The 21,352-nt window shown below is 43.6% G+C and overlaps 1 protein-coding gene across 1 annotated transcript in view; it reads right to left on the bottom strand.

The window, feature by feature from the left end:
* Nucleotides 1–775: 775 nt before the first annotated feature.
* Nucleotides 776–21,352, bottom strand: part of arm (armadillo) — a 64,285-nt gene continuing 43,708 nt past the window's right edge. The window contains exons 13-15 of the mRNA XM_037427146.2: nucleotides 19,639–19,763; nucleotides 10,747–10,846; nucleotides 776–1,888 (exon numbers count right to left, since the gene is read on the bottom strand). Coding sequence (XP_037283043.1) covers nucleotides 1,680–1,888; nucleotides 10,747–10,846; nucleotides 19,639–19,763 — 434 coding nt within the window. The 3' untranslated portion in view covers nucleotides 776–1,679. The remainder of the gene's footprint in view (nucleotides 1,889–10,746; nucleotides 10,847–19,638; nucleotides 19,764–21,352) is intronic.

The following is a 21,352-nucleotide window of genomic DNA, read 5'->3' as shown; positions in this document are numbered from 1 at the left end:
CATGAGACAGTGTTTTCCTACTTTTTGAAAACACTCACGAGTCAGTGGGACAAATGTTCCACTTTTAGTACTGCCTTGATTTTGATGCAATTTATTTCATACTACTATACTGTTCTAAATTTTTTTTGTAGTTCATATTAATATACCACAACCAATTTTTATATCACCCTATCGAAAATATAGGAGAACCTACAAAGGGTTCAGAATACGCATACTTTCATTTACAATGTCATCAGTGTCATGTCTGCTATCATCAGAGCAAACATAACCTTTAGCTGCCACATTTGTAGTGACATGACACAGTTATCACGAGCAATGATGCATACTGGTCATACTAAAAGTTTTAATATCTCCTTTCGATCAGTGAGCCCTGCACCTCCGAAATATGGGAAGATTTGTGTCCACTAGTGAAAAGGGTCAGTGTTCCCACAAAGTTACATGCACCGTAAACTAATGAATGAGGTAAAATAGGCTACTTACATTTCCTTTACTCTAGGTTTCAAAAGTGTGAAAAAAGAACAAAGATGTTGGAATCAAATGCACACCTTTCATTTGGAAGGCAGATGGTACAACTCGGGTCAAATTCAACACGGAAATTTCCTAGAAGACAACTTGGCTTGTTGAAAGGTGAAAGTTCAATCTGTGTCATACCATTCATGTTTCTGCTTGTAGAAGTAAATATCGTCAGCTTACTTTCATTCAAGAGATTTCGTGCAAGAGGAAATCACTGAGTATTACTCACTAAAGGCCATTTTCAGAACACACATACAATAGGCAAGTTTATGCTGTCTACTTTATTGAATACAGTGCACAGACACATATACAGAAAATAATATTTCAAGTATACCCACACTGCCTTATGCCACCTAATACAAACAAAACTTGTTCTATTCTCGTTTAGATGTTGCACAGACACATGCTGGATAGTAAATACGAGTATGTCTAAGATAAAGAGTAAAAATATATCACCTGGTTGATATAAATGTCCGAAATACAAACCAGTAGTGGGAAGATTTTGATATTGCAACAGAACAGCCACAGCAGACGGGGCACAAGGAACACAAATGGAATACTACACATTCCTTGTATCTGGACAGTAACAAATATGAGCGTATAATTACCATCTGAAAGGACACTTAATATGAAAAGTACAAACAACAAATGTGGCACGTAAAAGAAACGATACACACAAAACGAAGCTCACACTGCTTCAAGCAGCAGAGTTCAAATTGGCACAGCATAGACTGCACAGAACAGGAATAAAAAATATGAGAGGGAACTCAAATGATTACTTAAAAATGAATACAAGAAAGAAAGGCAAACAGGAGGCTGCCACCAACCATCATTATGGAGATCCCATAAATATGCCACTATTAAAATTTGGGACCTTGGTTAAAATAGTGGCCTTAATGCTTGACATCGCTGGCATGCTCCATCATCTTCGTCTCTGCAAGGTGCCTCCCGAACCAACAGCATTAAGAGCAAAGATTCTCCGCAAAAATTGTCCCCCTTGTACACCACTCTTAGAGGGATCAAAATCCATGCTTGCCCCAAATGTATGGTTCAAGGGAAAAGCACACACTAGCTGCTCCAGAAAAGCAGTAAAAAAGATTAAAAAGGAAGGATGAGGGGGGTGGGAGGAGCCATATTCGAGCCTTCGGCCAACAGCTCCTGGAATTTTATAGATCAGTGTCATACCATGCAGCTAGCTGGCCACTGCTGTCTTGCTGAGCTGGTGCAGGAAGGGAAGGGTCAAGAGGGTCAAAATTAAGGTCTCCCGGGGCATCAAGGTCCATGCCTGTGTCCATCGGGGTGTAATTATGTCCACCCTGTGATGGCCCCAAGTCAAGTCCTTGCATGGAATCTATGGGGACTTGGGTGTCATAACCTGCACATATTTGAATACAGAACAGTTAAGCATGGCACGTAGTCAATAGCTGCAAGCCACACACAATAGTAGTGAAATCCGCTTATACAAATATTACAAAGCCAGCCACTTGGGCATTACCATCTCAAAGAAACATAAACGTATCATCACAATGTGTCACACATTAAGAAATGGCGTCTTCTGAGTGAACTACCATCTTGATTCCAATTTTCTCAGATTCCAGCATCGAAAAAGTACCATCACTGAAATACAAAAGGAACAATATGGGGAGAAAGTAACTCGCGTAACAGGAGAAATGCTGTTTGGAGAAGAATTGGAGCAAAAAGAATTTTGCGATCACTTGGAGGAATAGACGAGTACCTGAATGTCTTCGTAAGATGCGAGGTCCGCGTAAAGCTGCATTGTATAACCAAGGTTTTTAATACATTATTCCTATAGGGATTTTGCCGGGACCTAACCGATTCATCATAAAATGCAGGCCGCCACGAAACCGGGTGACGTATAATCGAAGTTCCACTGTATCTCATAAGTTATGTTACAATTTTCCCCATTCCACTTTTTTGTACTTGGCTACCATCCTATACCTTTAACAAACCACGGCATATGCGCCTATTCATTACATGAACTGCCAAGCTCTATTTTTCTCCCTCCTAAGAGGTAAACAAACAGTAGCTATTTTGGCACTACTACAGTCAAATCCGAATAGTGAACATCAGATTAAGGACCACACGATACCCCTCCAAATGTGCATTCATTAACTGAAAAAAATATTTAACTCTGAATACGGAATGTTTCAGAATAACGTACCAAATTTCAGCACCCCTGTATCTCAACAGCACTGCAATATAATGAATGGTGAACTTGGAAAACTTTCTCGTGGCGGTGTAATCATTGCAAAGCTCTGTAAGTGCCACACTTATGATCATAATGCCCGCTTATTTTTCTATGCAATCGACTGTAAAGCAAGAATCTCATCACAGTCAAGCCCGAACGTATCGAATGCAAAAGGGATATACAGTGAAATCCCGTTATAACGAACCTCAGATTAACGATTTTTTTAGATTAACGAATATTTCGGAAATCCCCTTCCAAATGTCCATTGGTTCAATGTAAAAATATTTCACTACTACGAATTTCAGAATAACGTATCAAATTTTATCACCCTGGTACCTTAAGGGGGGACGTGGCAAGTAAAACTAATTTTTTTATTAATGTACTGTTTGTGATGAAATTTGGTGTGTGTATGTGGATGATTGTGAGGATTCCAAATATGAAAACCGTTTTCAAATACCTCTTGTACTTTGTGAGTTACAAGCATAATTATACTAATTAATGCTATTCACACTTAAAGAGATAATTATTGCTAAATGAAATTATTTTTCCATATTATTATGTTCCCAAAGCATCAACTTGTGCAAAGAAGCTATTAGTTGATTTTTCTAGTTCTTGTAACCATAAATAAAATTTCCAAAACATGGATGTTGTTTTGCGCACACATCGCAGTAATTATAAAATGTGTTCTAAAAATTTTAAATGATGAGTAAGAAGAGAGATAAAGCTTTATTGCACTGCTAAAGGCCTCCTGAGCCTAGTGCAAAAAACAGAACGACTCTATCAGTCTTTGTTAGAAAATGACAGATGTTCTAGCGAAGGCACATAGGCGAAAATCAAGAGTTGAGAAAACTGACTTTGAAAGTTCACTCTTGTTTGGAAGTTCACAACATGCCTAAAACACTCAGAATCCTCCTGGGCAGTAATCCTGAGATGCTGTGGCCTTGGCCTCTGTAGAGCGCAACCCAGTTTTGCGCTTCTTTGTCGTGGAACAATGCGCCTTTTGAGCCCTCTTTACCCTTTTGGCATCCTTTTCGGCTGCTCGCCGCAAAGAGCAGTCTCCTGGATTGAAGCCCAGTTGAGCAGTGATCTCTTGCAGCGCACTCTTGCAGCCACCATTGAAACGGCAGACTGCATCTGCAACTGCACTTTCCACACTTCGAAGGGAGGCAAACTGGCTCTTGGACTGGAGTGACCAAATGAGGCTGTTCATACTCTCCACAGCGTTCTGGGTTTTTCCCTGCGCACACCTTTCAAGGAGCTTTTGTTCGAGAGGCGCTTGTAGATTGGCAGCAGTGCCACTCGCACGTGAGGGGGCAGTTTATGTTTGTGAGGCGGCAGCGGCTCTCCCTTGGCCAATGCCTGATTGTGCGGGCACCAGGAGTCAGTCCCACTTGGGCACAGGTTGTGGTGTGGATCCTGGTCTGTGGATGTTACATGGTAATAAGTGGCCATGATGGCCCTCTCCATGCCAGGAACATCGTTGGGGTGGCTCTTAATGGCCCAGCCATAATAATTCGTCAACTTCTTTATCAGGCCCTGCGTCAGCCGGCCTTTGCCACCCATGCTCAGTCCTCGGCCTTTGGATTTGTGCTCATCAAGAAGGTTGCGCAAGGAAGTGCCCATTCTTTTTTTCACATGGTTCACACACTCCTGTTTCTTAATCACCATGTAGCCATACACCTTGTCTTGCGTGAGGGCAAGGTACGTACGGCTGTCACCGTCGCAGAGCACATTGATGTATCGAAGCTTGTACTTGGTAAACGATCTTTCAAACATGATCCTAGCTGCTTCTACTTCCATTTGGCCTGCATTAGCATCGGTGTTCTTTTGGCACTGTGGCTTGTGTTTCTCAAGCCACTCCTCATAGTTGTCGTCACCAGGCTTGGGGCCAACAGCACAGCCTTGGCAGTAGTTGGACAGGACACAGTGGTCCAAGACCAAGCCTGTGTACAGCTCGATTACACAGCCCACGCCAATATGACTTCTGTGCCCCCTCGTCATCCACGTGCCGTCGTAAATGACGTCAATGTTGCCTGGCACTCCTCCTAGGTCCTTGTAAATGTCATGCACCTTCTGTGCACTTTCTGCTTCAATGCGGGTGGCAGCTGATGTGGTGGCAGGGTGGCTGTACTTCCTTTGCAGTCTCTGGTAGGACTTGTGGTGCAGTGCTCGATGCGAAATGTCCATCGCAGAAAAAATGTCATTTATGGCAGATTGTTTTCTGCCAACTGACTGCACAGCCCTCAAAGCACGCACGTTTACCTCAAAGGGGTTCGTTTTTTGTTGCCCGGAGCACCTCGGGGACGACCACGCACTGTTCACTCTGCCACAATTGTCACAAAAAAGTTCCATCCTCGCCGCGAGTCCAAGGCAGTGCGTAGTCTCGAGGCGTATCGACCCTTCGTCGCACTTGTTGCACTTTACTGACGAAAGCAGACCGTTCAGCATCTTCTTATTTACAATGAAGAATGTGGAGTCCTTACCGCCGTCATTTTCGTCGCAGCCTTCGTTCAGAAGCTCGAGCTTCCGCTTTGAAGCGGACTTCGATGCTACGGCATCCAAAACATCCCGCCTTGTCTGCGCCCGCTGCGCGATTTCTTCACTGCTCGGAATCTGGGCCGAAACTCGCGATAGAATGTTCGACGCGCGCACGCCCGGAGTTGCAACGGCTGCCGACGCGGTGCCACCGCAATCGGGTTCGCGAGAGCGTCCATCACGGTCGACGGCATCCGGCGGTCTGACATACGACGATGTGGCACCTTCCACACTCTCGGCCTCACAACAATCAGCGAAGGGTCTGAGTAGAGGCTCCGTGACGCTTGAAGAGCATGCTCCGTCCGGAACTGCGACTGGGACGGCAGCCGCAGTCGTCTGCCCTTTGTTCCAAGCTTTTCGACGCTTGCCGTACTTGTGGACGCTCCGGAACTTTTTTTGCGGCAACATAGCACCGCAGTATGAGCAAGCACTCAGAAGAGACCACCGATGTAAACAAAGCTTGGTAAAAAAAGCACGCGAACTATCACAAAAACAGCAAACTGGCAAAAAACGAAGCGCACGCCGGATGATTCTCGACACGGCGGCCGCAGATGCGCTCGCGCTTCCAAGGTTGCCAAGGTGCGCGGCGCAGCTTTGACCAGTAAGAGGTCGCGCCTGCTACCACGTGACCCGCGCAGCCAATTGCCGTTCTTCGTTTTCGTTTTTTTACTTGCTCCTCGCGCTTTTATTTTCACTCGGCGAAATACGAGACCGCGACCATCGGGAAGCCGGCTTTCTCCTCTTTCCAAAGCTACCAAAATGGCGGCCCACGGTCAACAACTTGGCGCGTTTGTGCGGCGTGAACAACACCGTTTCAGGGGCTTTTTTTTTCGCACTTTTCGGCGACTAGCCTCGGCAAAAACACTATTTGCGGGATTTGTAGCGCACGTTTCGCTGTAATATTTTAGAACAAGGAAGTTGAAGGTCTGAAGATTACGAAAAAAAATAAATCAGAAAATCGCATATTTTGACCAAAATCGGCACTTTACTTGCCGCGCCCCCCCTTAAGAGCACTTCAAAATAACGAATTTCTAGCCTAAAAATTACGTGCAGCGGTCTAAATGCCCAGCGCCATATGTGGCACTATCATCATCATCAGAGCTCCTGCTCATTTCTCCATGCGTTGCCTTATGCTAAATGCGCACTAGCCTGGCTAGCCCTATCGCCATCGCCAGTACCTTGTTTTCGATGTTTTTTTTTTTTTGCATGCTCGTTGAGCCAGGTTGAGCCTAACCTCGCCGCCTTTGTTTTGTTACGTCGACCGGCAACGTCGCACGATTGTCGTACGGCTTTCTCGTTTTAAAGGTTAAAGTGATTCGTTTCTGCGTTCGCGATGAGCTCCGGAAGCAGCGCGAAAAAGAAACGGAGGCAGTTTTCTTCGAAAGAAAAAGTGGATATTCTTTCTCAAGTGGACGCCGGTAAAAAACAAATCCACATTGCGAACGAGATGGGGGTTGCACCATCAACTGTCGCAACCATCCTGAAGGACCGACAAAAGATCCCCGAGCTGCACCGAGGGTCCCAACTCGCACCGTCAAGAAAACGGCTCCGACTTGGGAATTTCCAAGAAGTGGATGCTGCAGTACTGACTTGGTTCAAGGACGCGCGTTCTCAAAATATGCCGGTGTCGGGACCCATGCTGCAGGAAAAAGCCCGGCAATTCGCTGATGCTTTGGACATCACAGGCTTCGAAGCAAGCGCGGGGTGGCTTCATCGTTTCCGTGAAAGGAATCGAATCACCTGGCAAGTGGTGTCTGGTGAAGAGAAGGCGGCAGACGCAGCAAGCGCTGCTGCATGGAGGGACGAGAAGTTCCGCGAAATCGTCGCTTCATACTCCGAAGATGATATATTCAATGCGGACGAAATGGCGTTCTTCTATCGAATGCTTCCTGATAAAACCATGCATTTTAAAGGGAACAGCTGCAAAGGTGGCAAGCAGTCCAAAGTCCGGATTACGGTATTGTTATGCTGCAATTCCACAGGCACCAAGAAGCTGAAGCCCTTGGTGATCGGCAAATACAAGAAGCCTCGCTGCATGAGGAACGTTGTTTCATTGCCATGCGATTATCGGGCTAATTCACGCGCGTGGATGACACGAGAGTTATTCTCTGAGTGGCTACTAAAGGTGGACGATGAGATGAGGAGCGCAAGTAGAAAAATCTTGATTATCGCCGACAACTGCTCGGCGCATCTTGTTAATGTCAGGCTGACAAATGTACAGCTGGAATTCTCGCCTCCGAACTGTACGTCCTTGCTCCAGCCACTGGACCAAGGCATCATAAAAAGTGTCAAGGCCCATTACCGGACACGCCTGGTTCAGCGATTGCTGATAAATCTTCGGATGAAGCTGCCTACATCCATCAATGTGCGACAGGCCACAGAAATGGTTACCGGGGCCTGGTGGAGCGTTACATCAACCACCATCCAGAACTGCTGGAGGAAGGCAGGCTTGGTAGTAATGCCATCTGAATCTGAACAAGGCAGCGAAGAAAGCGACGCGAGTGGCATGTGGCAAGAAGTCGTCGAAAGACTCGCGATGGATGCCTCGGTGACGTTCGAGGACTATGTGCAGTGCGACGACGAAGCATGCACGTCAGCCGAACTGACGACCGATGACATCGTCAGTGCTGTTCGTGGTGATAACAGCGACGAGGACGCCAATGGCGAAGACGACGCTGAGACCGCGCCCGTTAGCCAACCAGAAGAATCGCTTTCCAACGCCGACATCATGGAATGCGTGCGAAAGATGCGCACTTACTTTGGCAGGTGCAGCAATGCCACCGAAGCAGAGCATAAGAATGTGGACAACTTCAAAGCGTTCGTCCTGCGGCAGTTGAGCAGCACCCGCCAGGCCAAGATCACCGACTTTTTCAAATAAACGTGCGCCCATTCCGGAATACTTCGCGTTTTGTTTCTTTTCACGCTCGTCATAAAATCAAGCGTTTGCGGATGTGTACACAGCAAAGGTAGGCGACTCCTTTTGTTGCATTTACGATTTTTAATGCGAATTTTCGATGTTTTCACTATAACGATATTTCAAAATAACGAACTATTTTCCGCGGTCCCTTCAAATTCGTTGTATCGAGATTTCACTGTACTACTTTCACCTATCAATAATGCTACAATGTTGAGCAACGCAACACCGTTAAAGGGACACCAAAGAGCATAACGATTTTTAGTGTATAATTCAAGTACCCCCAAAGCGCCCCTCTTACTGCGACATGACGCTGGGTTAACGAGAAAATGCGTGAAAAGAAAATACGAGTGGAGACACCACTATGCGATTCCCGCACCAAACACAGTAAATTTTGAAGACACCTACTAGGTCCTACATAGCTTCTACTCGAAAAAAATGAAGCACATTATCTTTTGTGGGTGCCCTAGACCTAGCATACGAAGTTTTGAAAAGTTTCATTGAGCCAATGTCACGAAAATACAAAAAATACATTTCGTTTTAGATTTTAGTTTGTCCACGCCAACTGCATAGGCTCTATGAAGGATTGTGCCAATAGTGACTGGCGTCAAAGCAACGACAAGCAGTAGCTTCGTTTCCACCACATGCCTTCAGAACTGTGCAGTCGCCATCTATGACAATACATTAGCGAGCCAAGTTTATTCAGCAGAAGGTTCAGTGTTTAAACAGTCATTTCAACTTGCGAAGTAGACCTTCATAACTACATGGTACTGACCGTGGTTTTTTTCCACAGGGGATGTGGTATGCAGCAGATTTATTGAGGCTTCAGGCAATGCACTTGCAATGCTCCAAAACTCAAATATGGAGGAAGCTGTTGAATATGATGGCCTTCATCTGTGGCACGTATGCGAGCATAAACTAACTTGCTACATTGCAACGAACAAATCAGCTGCTGGCCATTTTTCTGGTGAAATAACTATTGCTACATGCACGTGGTGGTCGTGGTCACGGCACGTGTCTTCCTTCGTGTTCAAACAGTGCTTCGCAAGTGTCAACTTTATACTGCTCTTCTGTAAAATGAGTACTGCATCTATGTATTCATAAAAAAAAATGCAATGATGTGATAGCCTCCAGCTTATTGTTTTGTTGATACTTTCAGTAATTCAGCATTTGGTTAATGCGGACATATTTTCTGACCACAAGAAATTAACCTAACAAGCTTTTACTGTACCTATAGAGACTCAAAAAGATAGAGATCAGAATGAAGCTGAGGAATAGAGATATGCAGTGTTCAATATGGTTATTACCTATCTTAGCTGGATCCAATATAGGTGGACTCAGCAGTACAGCTTACTTAGCCCGGTTCAAAACTAAAATGCACTAACATGCAGCACTCTGGCATTACAGTATGCCTGTTATGCAGGTGATCAGACAAGGCATGCATTGTGCAGCATGCTTAGAGAAGCGAAGTTCATACCACTGTGTGATCCTTCCAGCAAAGGACAGCTCAGAGGAAAAGAATGTTTTTGGAGTGATCAGTAGTAGACATGTCAACAATACTTTCAGCACCAAGGAAAAAAGTGCATTAAGCACACAAGCTGTGTACATGATTTCGTTGGCCTTGAGACCCATGTCGCAGATGTTACGACCGAAACAGCTGTGGTTAACTTGGTTAGTTGAAAAGGTGACAAACCTTGAGGCAGGAAGGAGCATAACGCATGCGGTATCGCATTCGAAACACTGTGCGATGAGTTGCGCACATATTGAGCTTTCCGCGTTCTCGCGTGACATGTATTCAACGCTGTGGATGCGCACACACTCATTACAGACACTTTTTTGTTTTTTTAAAAATACTGCTCACTGAGCCAAGCCTAAACCTCGTGGTCTCAATACCAAGCTCATTCAATTGAGAAAAATTTTAAACACTGCAGGAACTAAAAACATTGTTTGGAAAAAACTAAACTGCAGAGCACATAGACAAGCATGCACACAAAAACTAAAGAAAGCATGTTGCTGTAAACTCTTATTAAAACTGCTTGCTGTATGTAAATGCAGTCAAATAATTCACTTTCATAGTACTTCTCATATGTCGAGCGTTAAGTCAAATAGTTTTGGGAATGTTTTCCAATATGTGCAAGCAAAAAATGCATGTACTCAAAAATACAAAGTTTCAACACAGATTTGAAAAATGCTTACCAACACATAGCCCACTTTAATTCATTTCTTTTCAAAGAACTTCAAGCTGAACTTCAAAGAACTTCAGATGAATTGCAGCACCACAACTGGTCTTAGCTACATGAGTAAATTTTCTTGCTTGCAAATCTAGGCAGTTACCAGTTTTCCAGTGCAATTTCGGCACATTCTAGAAAGTGCAAGTACTTTCATATGCAGACCTACAGTACCATGTGAAGGCAGTAAATGTTTCCATACATGCCACCTAACGTTCAAGACTGAAGCTATACTTGTGAACAAAACCAGTAAAGTAATTTAAATTACAAGTGTCTAACCAAGCTCGTATTGTCACTTTGAACCCTCCTGTGGCCTTAAAGGTTGTTGCTGAGCACAAACGCCTCACCCTGCTGAGAGTAAGGATTGTGACGCCCACTAGGAGGTCCTTGGCTTCCAGAGTACATTTGTTCATGATAGGCATCCAGGTTCATGTCCATATCTGGCCCCTGAAAACAGCAAGCAGATGGAAGTTGCTCATGTGGACGCTATCTCATACGGTATCAGTGGTGCAACCGGAATGAAGGATAAGGCTCCTAACAACTTTCCTTGCACCACACACTTCATATATACAAGTAGCAATTGGACATCTGACACTGGGTAACAAGGAGCGAAGAAAGAAGTCAGTTAACACCGGTGCATGACTGGATATTTGTGCACCCTAGCGACTGAAGACATCCTTACACAACAAATGTAGAAGGATATGTAGTGGTACCGAGAAGGCATCCAAAAAATTAACTGCTGACTGTACCCAATATATAGTGCAATGAAGTAAAATTAGATTTTATACAAAAAACCATACAGGACCTGCATTCATACTTAGCACAAAATGATAGCAACCACAACAGGACAATGCTAGTTGCATTCCTTGTCACATGACAGTTATACTATAAAACTGCTAGATTGACAAATTTTGCACTTTTGACTAGCGTTATACATCAAGTAAGCACATAGAACGATGATGCCAGTAATAAGTGTAACAACCATTCCTCACACTTGCCACATGTTACTCTATACTCGGCAACAACTTATCTTGACATTGGATCGAAGGCTACAAAGACTGGGCTTTCGTACATTTATGTTGCTCCGCAAGTAGTGCGGCATCTTCCAGCATATTTCTGCTTTGCTCACTTGTAGCGTTAACACGCTTAGAAAAACACATTAACGAAAATTATGAATAGGAGAAACATTTCGATTATTCAGTGTACGCTTTAGTGTCATAGAGCGAGTATATTTTTCTTCGAAAACCAAACAGTGCAAGTCTTCACTGACATCACGAACGCCATGTTTTCTTAGAAATTGGGTGGGCTTTGGAAAAGGTGGGGATGTCCAAGAAATGGAAAGAAAATAAAAGCATTCTTGCAGAGTGAACAACTTTATTTTGGCAACAACTTCCCACAACCATTGCAGTCTCATACTAAATAAAGCTGTATTCATTTCAGCAAGGGTTATGAGAAAATTATTAGTAAACCTAAGTATCATTTTTTGTTGGCGCAGTAGTAGGCATGTGCTTTGGTTCTGTAGCTTCTACAGTACTGTCAAGAAAAGTTGTCTTCAAATATAGTATTGCTAGCAAGTGCAATGTTTAACATTCATAGAAAATCTCAGCAGCCACATTATCAATTTCATTGGACACCTAAAAGCTGATGTGAAACGCTGAATAAAAAATGCATGAATGAAGTCGCATAGCACAATTTCACTACAATTTTTAATGAACATTGTATCAAATTGCCAGTCGATGGGAGAAATTTGTTTTATACTGTCGATCCCTGTCACTATATCCAATTACTGGCCATATCGAACAGTTGAAAAATCTTGAATTTCCAGTACAGAAACATAGGGGCTAGTGCGCACATATATCTAACTCCCGCACAGCAAAGCATGTGCTATATTGAACGCTGCACTGCGCCAAAGCCCAGAAGCACATTTATCTAGTCCAATATTACAACTATTGAGGCACGTGCAGGCATACTGTTTTTCAAAAAGGCTGATTGCTAAGGGCACCAAAATGAGCATGAGAAGAGACTCGCCAGCCTAATTTCAATGTTTGCATTGCCTTCTTTGTTTCTTCGTTTATGATGGGGTATGGGCCCAAAAAGCATAGTTTTCGAGATGCGTACTCTCTTGACGTATTTTTGGCGTTTTCAGTTTTTAAAACACACATCTCAAAGGCACCGCTTTTTCTCACATTTCGCACCAAAGCAGAGGCTGTCTGCTACAAAGTCACAAGTGCCATCGCTATCACCAACAGGCCAATCGTGAAGAAATGACCCTTTGTTGTTTGTGCAGCAGTGTCTCTTTCAGCATGTGGACTTGTGGACTTTTGCTTCGTTCCCAGTGAACCCTCATTCTTGAGTCTACCTAAACACTGACCAGCTCACTGCCAGAAAAATGATCGGTGCTTGGAGCGACGTCAAGGAAAGCACCATGAAATGTTTTCTAGCGGGCGGGATGATGACTTCGGTGTGTCATCACTGCTAATGACATTCAGCACATCCGTGTATTTTAAGACTAATTTAACGTTTCCACACACCATCTTGGACAGGAGTACAATGAGCAACTTCATTGGTGCAGATAACGACATTGCTGCTCCCGGCAGCATTGATGCAGAGATCAAGGCAGACATGTCCAGTCTGCAGAAATGGACTCTTGCTATTATGAAAATGCTAATGCAGCCTCTAACCTTTTATCGTGCTACCGAGCTTGCGCGCTAAGCATTCATCAACACTGTTATGGCTGAAAGAGCTTAATTTGCTGGTTTGGAAAGCTTCAATGATACTGAGAATGACTTAATGAACTAGACGGCACGCAGGAAGCAAAAAGAGTTTACAGACTATTTTCAAGCAAAATAAAGTGTGGTAAATCAAAAAGAAGTTCTCACCTGGTCCTTTGGCGCAATGTGAGCATATTGCTATGTTAGCACTTGTTACGATTTCTGAAAACTGTTTCAAAGCCTGCAATTCCTTAAAGGGACACTAAAGATGAATATCTATGTTGATATCTGAAAAAGCAGTCCAGAAACCTCGTAGTGCTACTTTTTAACTCTCGACAGCAGGCAATGAGCTGTTGGATGGCGCACACAAGCACACTGCCACGCGGTCTTCAAACTTATGATCGCGACTGTACAAAGTACACGTAGCAATATGCGATATCGAAACTACAACTGAGACATGGGTGCGTGAGCAAAGCTCAGTTTAGCAAAAACGATAATTTTGAACCATTTGTGCCATTCCCATGATAACGCCAAGCAGTTTTTTTTCCCTATGAATGGAATAGAAATGGACAAGCAGCATTTTATTACGTGTTGTAATGCACGGAAGGCTCGTTTTTTTTTTATTTCAACAGGTTTGATTACTGGTGATTATTTGTAGGCATGAATCTGTGTGATTGGGATCATTTCAAAATGTCCATCTCATGGAACATGTGGTGTTGAACATTCACTCCGGTTGGTAGAGTTCTGCTGTTGATATTAACTTTTTAGATGTTTTCAACATTGATCTTTCACTCTGATGTAAATTGTTAGCCTATAGCGTCCCTTCAATTAAAGCCTTAAATACACAACTTTTGTAATTTGAATTATCGATATATTTAACTATTTTGCGATACCTCATTTCGATATATCCGTGATCGACCATGTGTGTACAGTTGAGCCCGCATATAATGAACCCGAGCATGACACAACATCTGTTCGCTGTATCCTGAAGCTCCTAGTAAATGAAACACGGCTTTAAAAAAACATTGCGAGTGAGAACACAAGTACCCCCCCCCCCCCAAAAAAAAAACAAGTCCGTGATGCAAGTGTTTAAAAGAGCAGAAGCGATAAGGATGGTCTCCAAGTTTATTTAAAGCGGCAGCATGCTCTTCGCCAAGGCTCGTGACATATACAAGCTGCCCGAAACTATTAATTTATTGACATGTGGGGTTTAACGTCCCAAAACTAACATATGATTATGAGACACACCATGGTGGAGGGCTCCAGAAATTTGGACCACCTGGGGTTCTTCAACGTGCACCGAAATTTAAGCACACGGGCCTACTGAGCACACGAGCACACGGGTATCTGAGCAGACGGGCACACGGGCCTACGTGGGCCTACAGTACTTTCGCCTCTATCGGAAATGCAGCCGCCACAGCCGGGATTCGATCCCGCGACCTGCGGGTCAGCAGCAGAGTACCTTAGCCACTAGACCACCGCGGCAGGGCGCCTGAGGCTATTAATGTAGCCAATTGATACAAGCACACTTGTGGGCACCGGTGCCTAACTTTCGCTGTGCTCGCCGTCAGATTACTCGAAATCACTCTTGCCGTGCCCTTCATTCACAATGCTCTCATCCGTGCACGGTTTCGCAGAGTTGGGATCATTATCGACCATAACGAAATCATTGAAACAGATGTCTCGCCCACCCTCCCATGTCAGAGTCGATGACGTGCTGCCACAAATCGCCGCCAGAGTGGTCCTGTTTAGAAGCTTCAGGCTCGGCATTGGGTCCGACGTCGGCTTCGCAGAAGCAGTTTTGCACACATGTAACTGTCACTGCCGCTCACAAAGCCTTCACCTTCTTCATAGCTGAATACAGGGAGACTCGATGCGGCAAGTTGGCTGCTGGGTGGTTAACAGATATAAGCAGGTGCTCCACAATGCAGCACCTTAATAAGTTTTAAAGGTGCTGCACTACGCCCAAGCTGAGCAGTCACATTTTCGATGCTTTGTTGAACGGCAAGAAAAAGTGCGGAAGGCCAACCGTCTGTCATCCTGACAACTCACGCACAGCAACAGCGAGCAAGGCGTGCACACGCGACACAGAAGCCAGGACGCGTGGAACTTCTCTGGGCCTGTTTCTACTCTGAACACGAATTTTCTGAATTTGAGTCAGCATGGTTGGAGTCATAGAGCAGTGGAGACTGGCGAAGCAGTGGCGATAAAGAGAGGAGAGCAGGCTCTCCGAGATGGGCAAAGAAGTTGCAATATAGTGTAGACGGAGGAGCACACAACGGGAAGGCGACCTTGAAAACCAAAAGACGCAGGAAGAAGGCAGGTCTGATAGCTTGCTTACAACATTCACAAAACACGCTACTCGTGTGTAGGAAAACTTGGGAGGTCGCAGAATCGCATTGTGGCACTTGTGGGCTTGCGCAGCCCCACTCACGATTCGTTACGTGTAATAGCAGTTTTTACGCTTCCACATGTGTGCAGAGGACATGCTGAACTGAGTGCGAACTGAGTGCGAAGTGAGTGAGAACAGGTCCTAAACACGGAACGAATTGCGGATTATCAAAGGCAGTGGGGTAGTGCAAGTGCATGTAGTAGAACAATACGACATCGATCCAGACGACTGGGCATAGTCGGCGGCCGACTATGTTGGCAAATGGTCTAGTCAATCAAGGCCAGCTATAGACAAGACACAGACGGTTAGTAACAAAGTGGCTGACTGGGCTAGTTAGTTAAGCATACTTAAGGTTTAAGAGGGCAGACTGCTCTTTGGGACCAAAAAGTGACAAAAAAAATCTCATGATAATCTCAGCCCCACTCGCGATTCGTTACGTGTAATAGCAGTTTTTACGCTTCCACATGTGTGTAGAGGACATGCTGAACTGAGTGCGAAGTGAGTGAGAACAGGTCCTAAACACGGAACGAATTGCGGATTATCAAAGGCAGTGGGGTAGTGCAAGTGCATGCAGTAGAACAATACGACATCGATCCAGACAAGACACAGACGACTGGGCGTAGTCGGCAGCCGACTATGTTGGCGAATGGTCTAGTCAATCAAGGCCAGCTATAGACAAGACACAGACGGTTAGTTACAAAGTGGCTGACTGGGCTAGTTAGTTAAGCATACTTAAGGTTTAAGAGGGCAGACTGCTCTTTGGGACCAAAAAGTGACAAAAAAAATTTTTTTAAAATTGACATATTTGGTATCTGCAAGTATTTTGCTATCTCTCTGCAAACTTTTACACACAAGGAAGTGGTATTTTTTTGTAATGTCATTCTAACTGTCCAGATTCTTGGTGCTGTTAGCATGCAGAACCTGCAAAAAAAAATGGGGAACCAACTTTGAGGCCTCTTTATAATTTACCGGCACTTGTGTTGGAAGCTCTGCTACGAATTTATGAGCACTTTTATGAGGATTGCAAAACATGCACACCACGATTGTTGGTTTTTGAAGAAGCTGTGTGTTTTCATTTTTTTCCATTTTTCTCAAAAAAGTAAATTTACAACTGTTCAATTTTGAGGCCTCAATATCTCTGCAGCTAGGGCAGGTACAACAATAAGTCTTTTTGCAATGGAAATCTGTATGTGTGTAAGGTGCAAGTATGGGAGCAGAATTTAAAGAACAAGCTTTTTTAATTAATAACTCATCAAAATTTTAACACAGTTCCAACTGCTTTTGAAAATGGATAGTTCATTTTGCTGTAAAATATAAGAAAGGCTTAAAAACAAAAAACTCTTGCAATATTTCAATCTATAGTCATTAGTCTATGTAAAGATATTTTAAATATCACTTTTAATTAAGCACTTTTTTTTCTATGACGGCCTTAAACAATAGGGGGTGAACTTAATTTATCTCAGGAATAAGATGAGTTACAGAAAAACTAATTAAACATTTGAAATCATGAGAAACAACTGCATAACTCTGTGCAGTTTGATCAAGATCACTCAAGAAATGAACAAAAAATGTCTAAGAGCAGTCTGCCCCCTTAACAGCACGTGTACAGGACCCCATTTTCGTGCAGTGCATGTTACGTGGGCCAGCCGGGCAGATGCCTGAACGAATGGTTACAGGAATACGGCAATAATGTTCGTAATGGCAAAGATTGCTTCCTGGCACAACACGTGAGCACGTGTGGGTGCAGTCCACTGTCCGAAAACACAACAGTTCTAGGTAAGATTAAAGAACACTAGCGTATAATCTATGAGGCTGCTCAGATGGCACTTGAAAAGAGGGCATGCATAAGCAAGCCATCAGTTGCTTTATCAGAGAGCTATGAGCACGTGTGGGTGCAGTCCACTGTCCGAAAAGACAACAGTTCTAGGTAAGATTAAAGAACACGAGCGTATAATCTATGAGGCTGCTCAGATGGCACTTGAAAAGAGCGCATGCATAAGCAAGCCATCAGTTGCTTTATCAGAGAGCTATGTTTTTTGAGGTGCGAGGGTCGGCGTAGCAGGCTCAGTGTTTGTTGATATTTCGTATCTTTACATCAGTCATTTTTCACCGTTTTTTCTGTTCACTCGGGTATATTAACAACTTTCTTGTAAATAAAAATTTAGTTGGAAGTCAGCGCTTGTCTTGTCCTTTACCTGTTCGCCGTGTTTTTTTTCCCACACTGTTAAGGGGAGATGCGGGTCGAAAAACGCGTGTTTTTTTCAAAATTACCGTTTTTTTTATTTTTGCCTGTTTTGATAAGATTAGTACCTCTAGTGTTATGAAAAAACAAAAAACAGATCGAGACTTATCTGCAAATGCTTTAAAATTGCATATAAACAGCACAAGGTGCCTGTTAAAAGGTCCAAAGTGTGCAGTCTTCGAGCACCTTGCCACCGATAATGTGCCGCCGCTCGCCATTGCTGATCGCATGAGTCGAAGAGTCTAGCCTCACTCTTCAAATAACAACAGTTTCTCTCGCTGATGCAGCGCAAGAAATAATAAAAAGAAGCACACTTCTGCGCGTTTTTCGAGCGCCGCGACTGGCTTATCACGTCGTACGGATCGGAGACCGCCATTGGCCGCTGCGCGCCTGTATATGCTGTGAAACCTATGTCTTGTCGAGCAGCGCAGCTGAACAATGCTTTTCTCGTGTAATTATCTCCATTATCAATGAAAAAAGGAATTGCTCGCAAGTGAAAGTTGTTGTGCGGCGTGCTCTGTAGGAATAGGCTACGAGCAGCTGGTCCGATTCGCGGCAGTTAATTTGTTGGCTTGCAAAAGCTAATGCGTCAAAAGTTATTCACACCAGTCAGCCGGAAAGTTCGTGATGCGGCAATGGATGACGTCTGCGCCAATCTTGCGAGGTCGAAAAAGCTCGCAGAGAGAGAACTTAGCAGGGACGACATTGCCATTATGTGGCAATGACGGTATGTGGCACAAACATGGCCGCAAAATGGCTTGACACTGGATTTAGTTTGGATTTCACAGTCCTGTCGAACTTCTTCCTAGCTTGCAGTTGGCACAAGGCTCTGCCAGATGGAGCAGAAGTTTGGCAAGCGTTTCATGGCCCTGTCTTTGAGCGAAATGTCTGTGAGGAGTCGGCTCGAAGAAGATGAGAGGGATAAACTCAAGGTGCTGGTGTATTTTAGTCGCAGTGGCCACTACAAAAAGGATTGTTTTTTTTAGTGTGCAAATTTCATCAGATTTAATGATATATTTCATACATAAAAACTCAATTTTAACTTTAGAACTCGTTTCTCTCAAAACGCAAATTTTGCCATTTCTTCCAATGTGCCCCTCCTTTTTCAGGCACTTCTAAACCCCGGATCAGCATAAAGTTTTGCTCAATTTTTTCCAAAGTACAACAAATGCAATTATCAACTTTATATTCCAATAATTTATTGTATGATAAAAAATTGTATGTAAACATTTACTAGGGTAAGTGAAAATATGGACTTTTTTACGTCTATTATTTCTCACGCATATTACATATTTTGTATATGCTTCCTAATAAGTTATTTGCATTCTAAACTTTATTTGAAACATTATGAACTATAAATAGTAAAAAATTACAGAAGTTTAGGGATGAAAAGAGGGAGACAAAAGGGTTAATGTTTTCACTTTGTCATGTTGCAGAGCTAAAAGTGTGAAACATGCAAGAAGACTAATTATATATTTGAAATCAGCATAAAAAGTTCCATAAACAGCTCAAGTTTCATTGCTCTAGGGTGAATATTTAAAAAAAAAGTGTCTTCGAGTAGCATCTCCCCTTAAACCTTAAGATTAGGCACAGTCAGTGGCCGACGATGTTGGCAAATGGTCTAGTCAATTCAGGCCAGCGACGATAGTGTAACAAAACCAGCGATCAAAAACCGAGGGGAGACTAGTTGGCTGACCGGTCTTTGAGAGATCGGTAGCAGTGCGAAAAATTTTTTGCCATTGAGATAATGTAAATTTTGACGGTCAAGCAGCTATCGTTTGTTTTAAGCGAAAGTCCATTTTAAGTGGGGCCGTTATATGTAGGATCGACTGTATATTAAATAAAATGAACATTTTACAAAATCAATACGGCTTGGAACAGATCATGTACTTACCGTGCCTCCCCACGGTCCGGCATCCTCGCGGAACAGCGAATTGGTCAGCTCCATCGAGAGCCGCTTCTTATAGTCCTGTGGCTTGTCTTCTGACATGCGGAAAAGGACTGCAGCCGCATATGTGGCTGAAACACAAACAGTAAATACTTAGAATCACATCATATTCAAAGCTGGCGCAGTCACTTTGTACCAGCTGGCCCCGTAGAGCTTTCCAAGCACAGTAGAGCTGTACTCTGTTATAAATCAGAAAATATTTGCACATTTGTATTCTTGACAAATCCAGAACTCTTTCAAGAGTGTAGAGTGACATCTCAAAAAACAATTTAAAGGAACAGTACCGTATTTACTCATGTAATGAATCCACTTTTTCTTTTTTTGAGAAATATCAATCGGAGGGGGGGGGGGGGTCATGACGCGGGAGAGAAAGTCAAAAGAGTTACAACAGCGAAAAATCTGCATGATTGTTATGGCCTGCGATTTGCGTGACAAATTTTTTTTGTAGCCCAAAGCTCTTCCGGTTTTCTCCCGTTACAAACGTGCACGGATTGATGCTGAAGTGTCATGCAGCCACTCTGTTCACATGCTTCAGCGCATGCAGTCGCGTAGCTAGCGCACCGGACTTTTGGCCCAAAGTGTTACAACTTTTGGCCCAAAGTGTTGACCATTGAGGTAGCACCGGCCGTGTCATATTTTTTCTTCTCTCTTTTTTTAATAAACAACTATTTTCAAGCCACTTGGCTGGATCACAACGAAAATTTCGTACTCATGCCGTGACCCTTTCCGTTCGCAAAATATAACTAAAATAAGTGCGTTTTCATGTGCATTCGTTTTTTTTTTCTCTTCAGACTGCCCGATTTTCCGGATTTTTTGTGGTGCCTTGACGGTCTGGGAAATCTGACATCAACTGGAGTTACTATCACTTACAGTAAGTTTTGTCACAATGGAAACAGGTATAGCTCACTATCTAACCACAATTTAAGTCGGAATCGGGTTGGCGCTGTAGCTGGTATCCCAGCTATAGACGAAGCAGACTGCGTAGCAAACGCCATTGCAGACGCAGCCAGCATCTAGCGTGCAGACGGCTCGATGCCGCTCGGGTCCCTTAGATCACATGGTAAAGGCGGCATGTGACGTACTACCTATGAGCTGAGACATCAGCAGGCCGACCGCCAGCGCCTGCATTGAGACTTGGCAAATCAAAGAAGCTCAGTGCATTTGAAATTCCAGTGGTGACCAATAGATTTCGAGGGCCTGCCATCTTGTTTCTTGCCTAACAAAAACGACATTGTGGTGCATGCTTGGCGCAAACTATGCAAGTTTTTCCAAGATGTATCAGGATGTAGCAGGTTGCACCTCTTGGCACAGTTTAGTTTAATTGGCACAACTATCACATCATTAGCAATGCTTCATCAATTACGTCTTACTAACAAGCCCATCAGCACATATAAGTATGCCTTCTCGCTGACACGGTGAATGAAGCTTACCGAATCGTTGACAAATGGCGCTGCACATTTTGAATACCCTCTATTAGTTTCTAAACTTACTGAAAGAATAGAATAATGCAAATAGGTCACCAGCTGCTACAACAATCAATTGTCGCTTTTCTTTAAAACACAAACTATCCTGCTTTATTTGCAGAGTACTCCTAATATGTTGGCACAAGTGGATTGAACTATGCTTTCGGGCCAACACTTGGAATGAAACAGCGAGAAAA

This window comes from Rhipicephalus microplus, chromosome X (assembly GCF_043290135.1).
Source record: "Rhipicephalus microplus isolate Deutch F79 chromosome X, USDA_Rmic, whole genome shotgun sequence".
Classification (NCBI taxonomy): Eukaryota; Metazoa; Arthropoda; class Arachnida; order Ixodida; family Ixodidae; genus Rhipicephalus; species Rhipicephalus microplus.
Note: the sequence above shows the minus strand (reverse complement) of the source record. Positions and strands in the feature narration are given on the sequence as shown.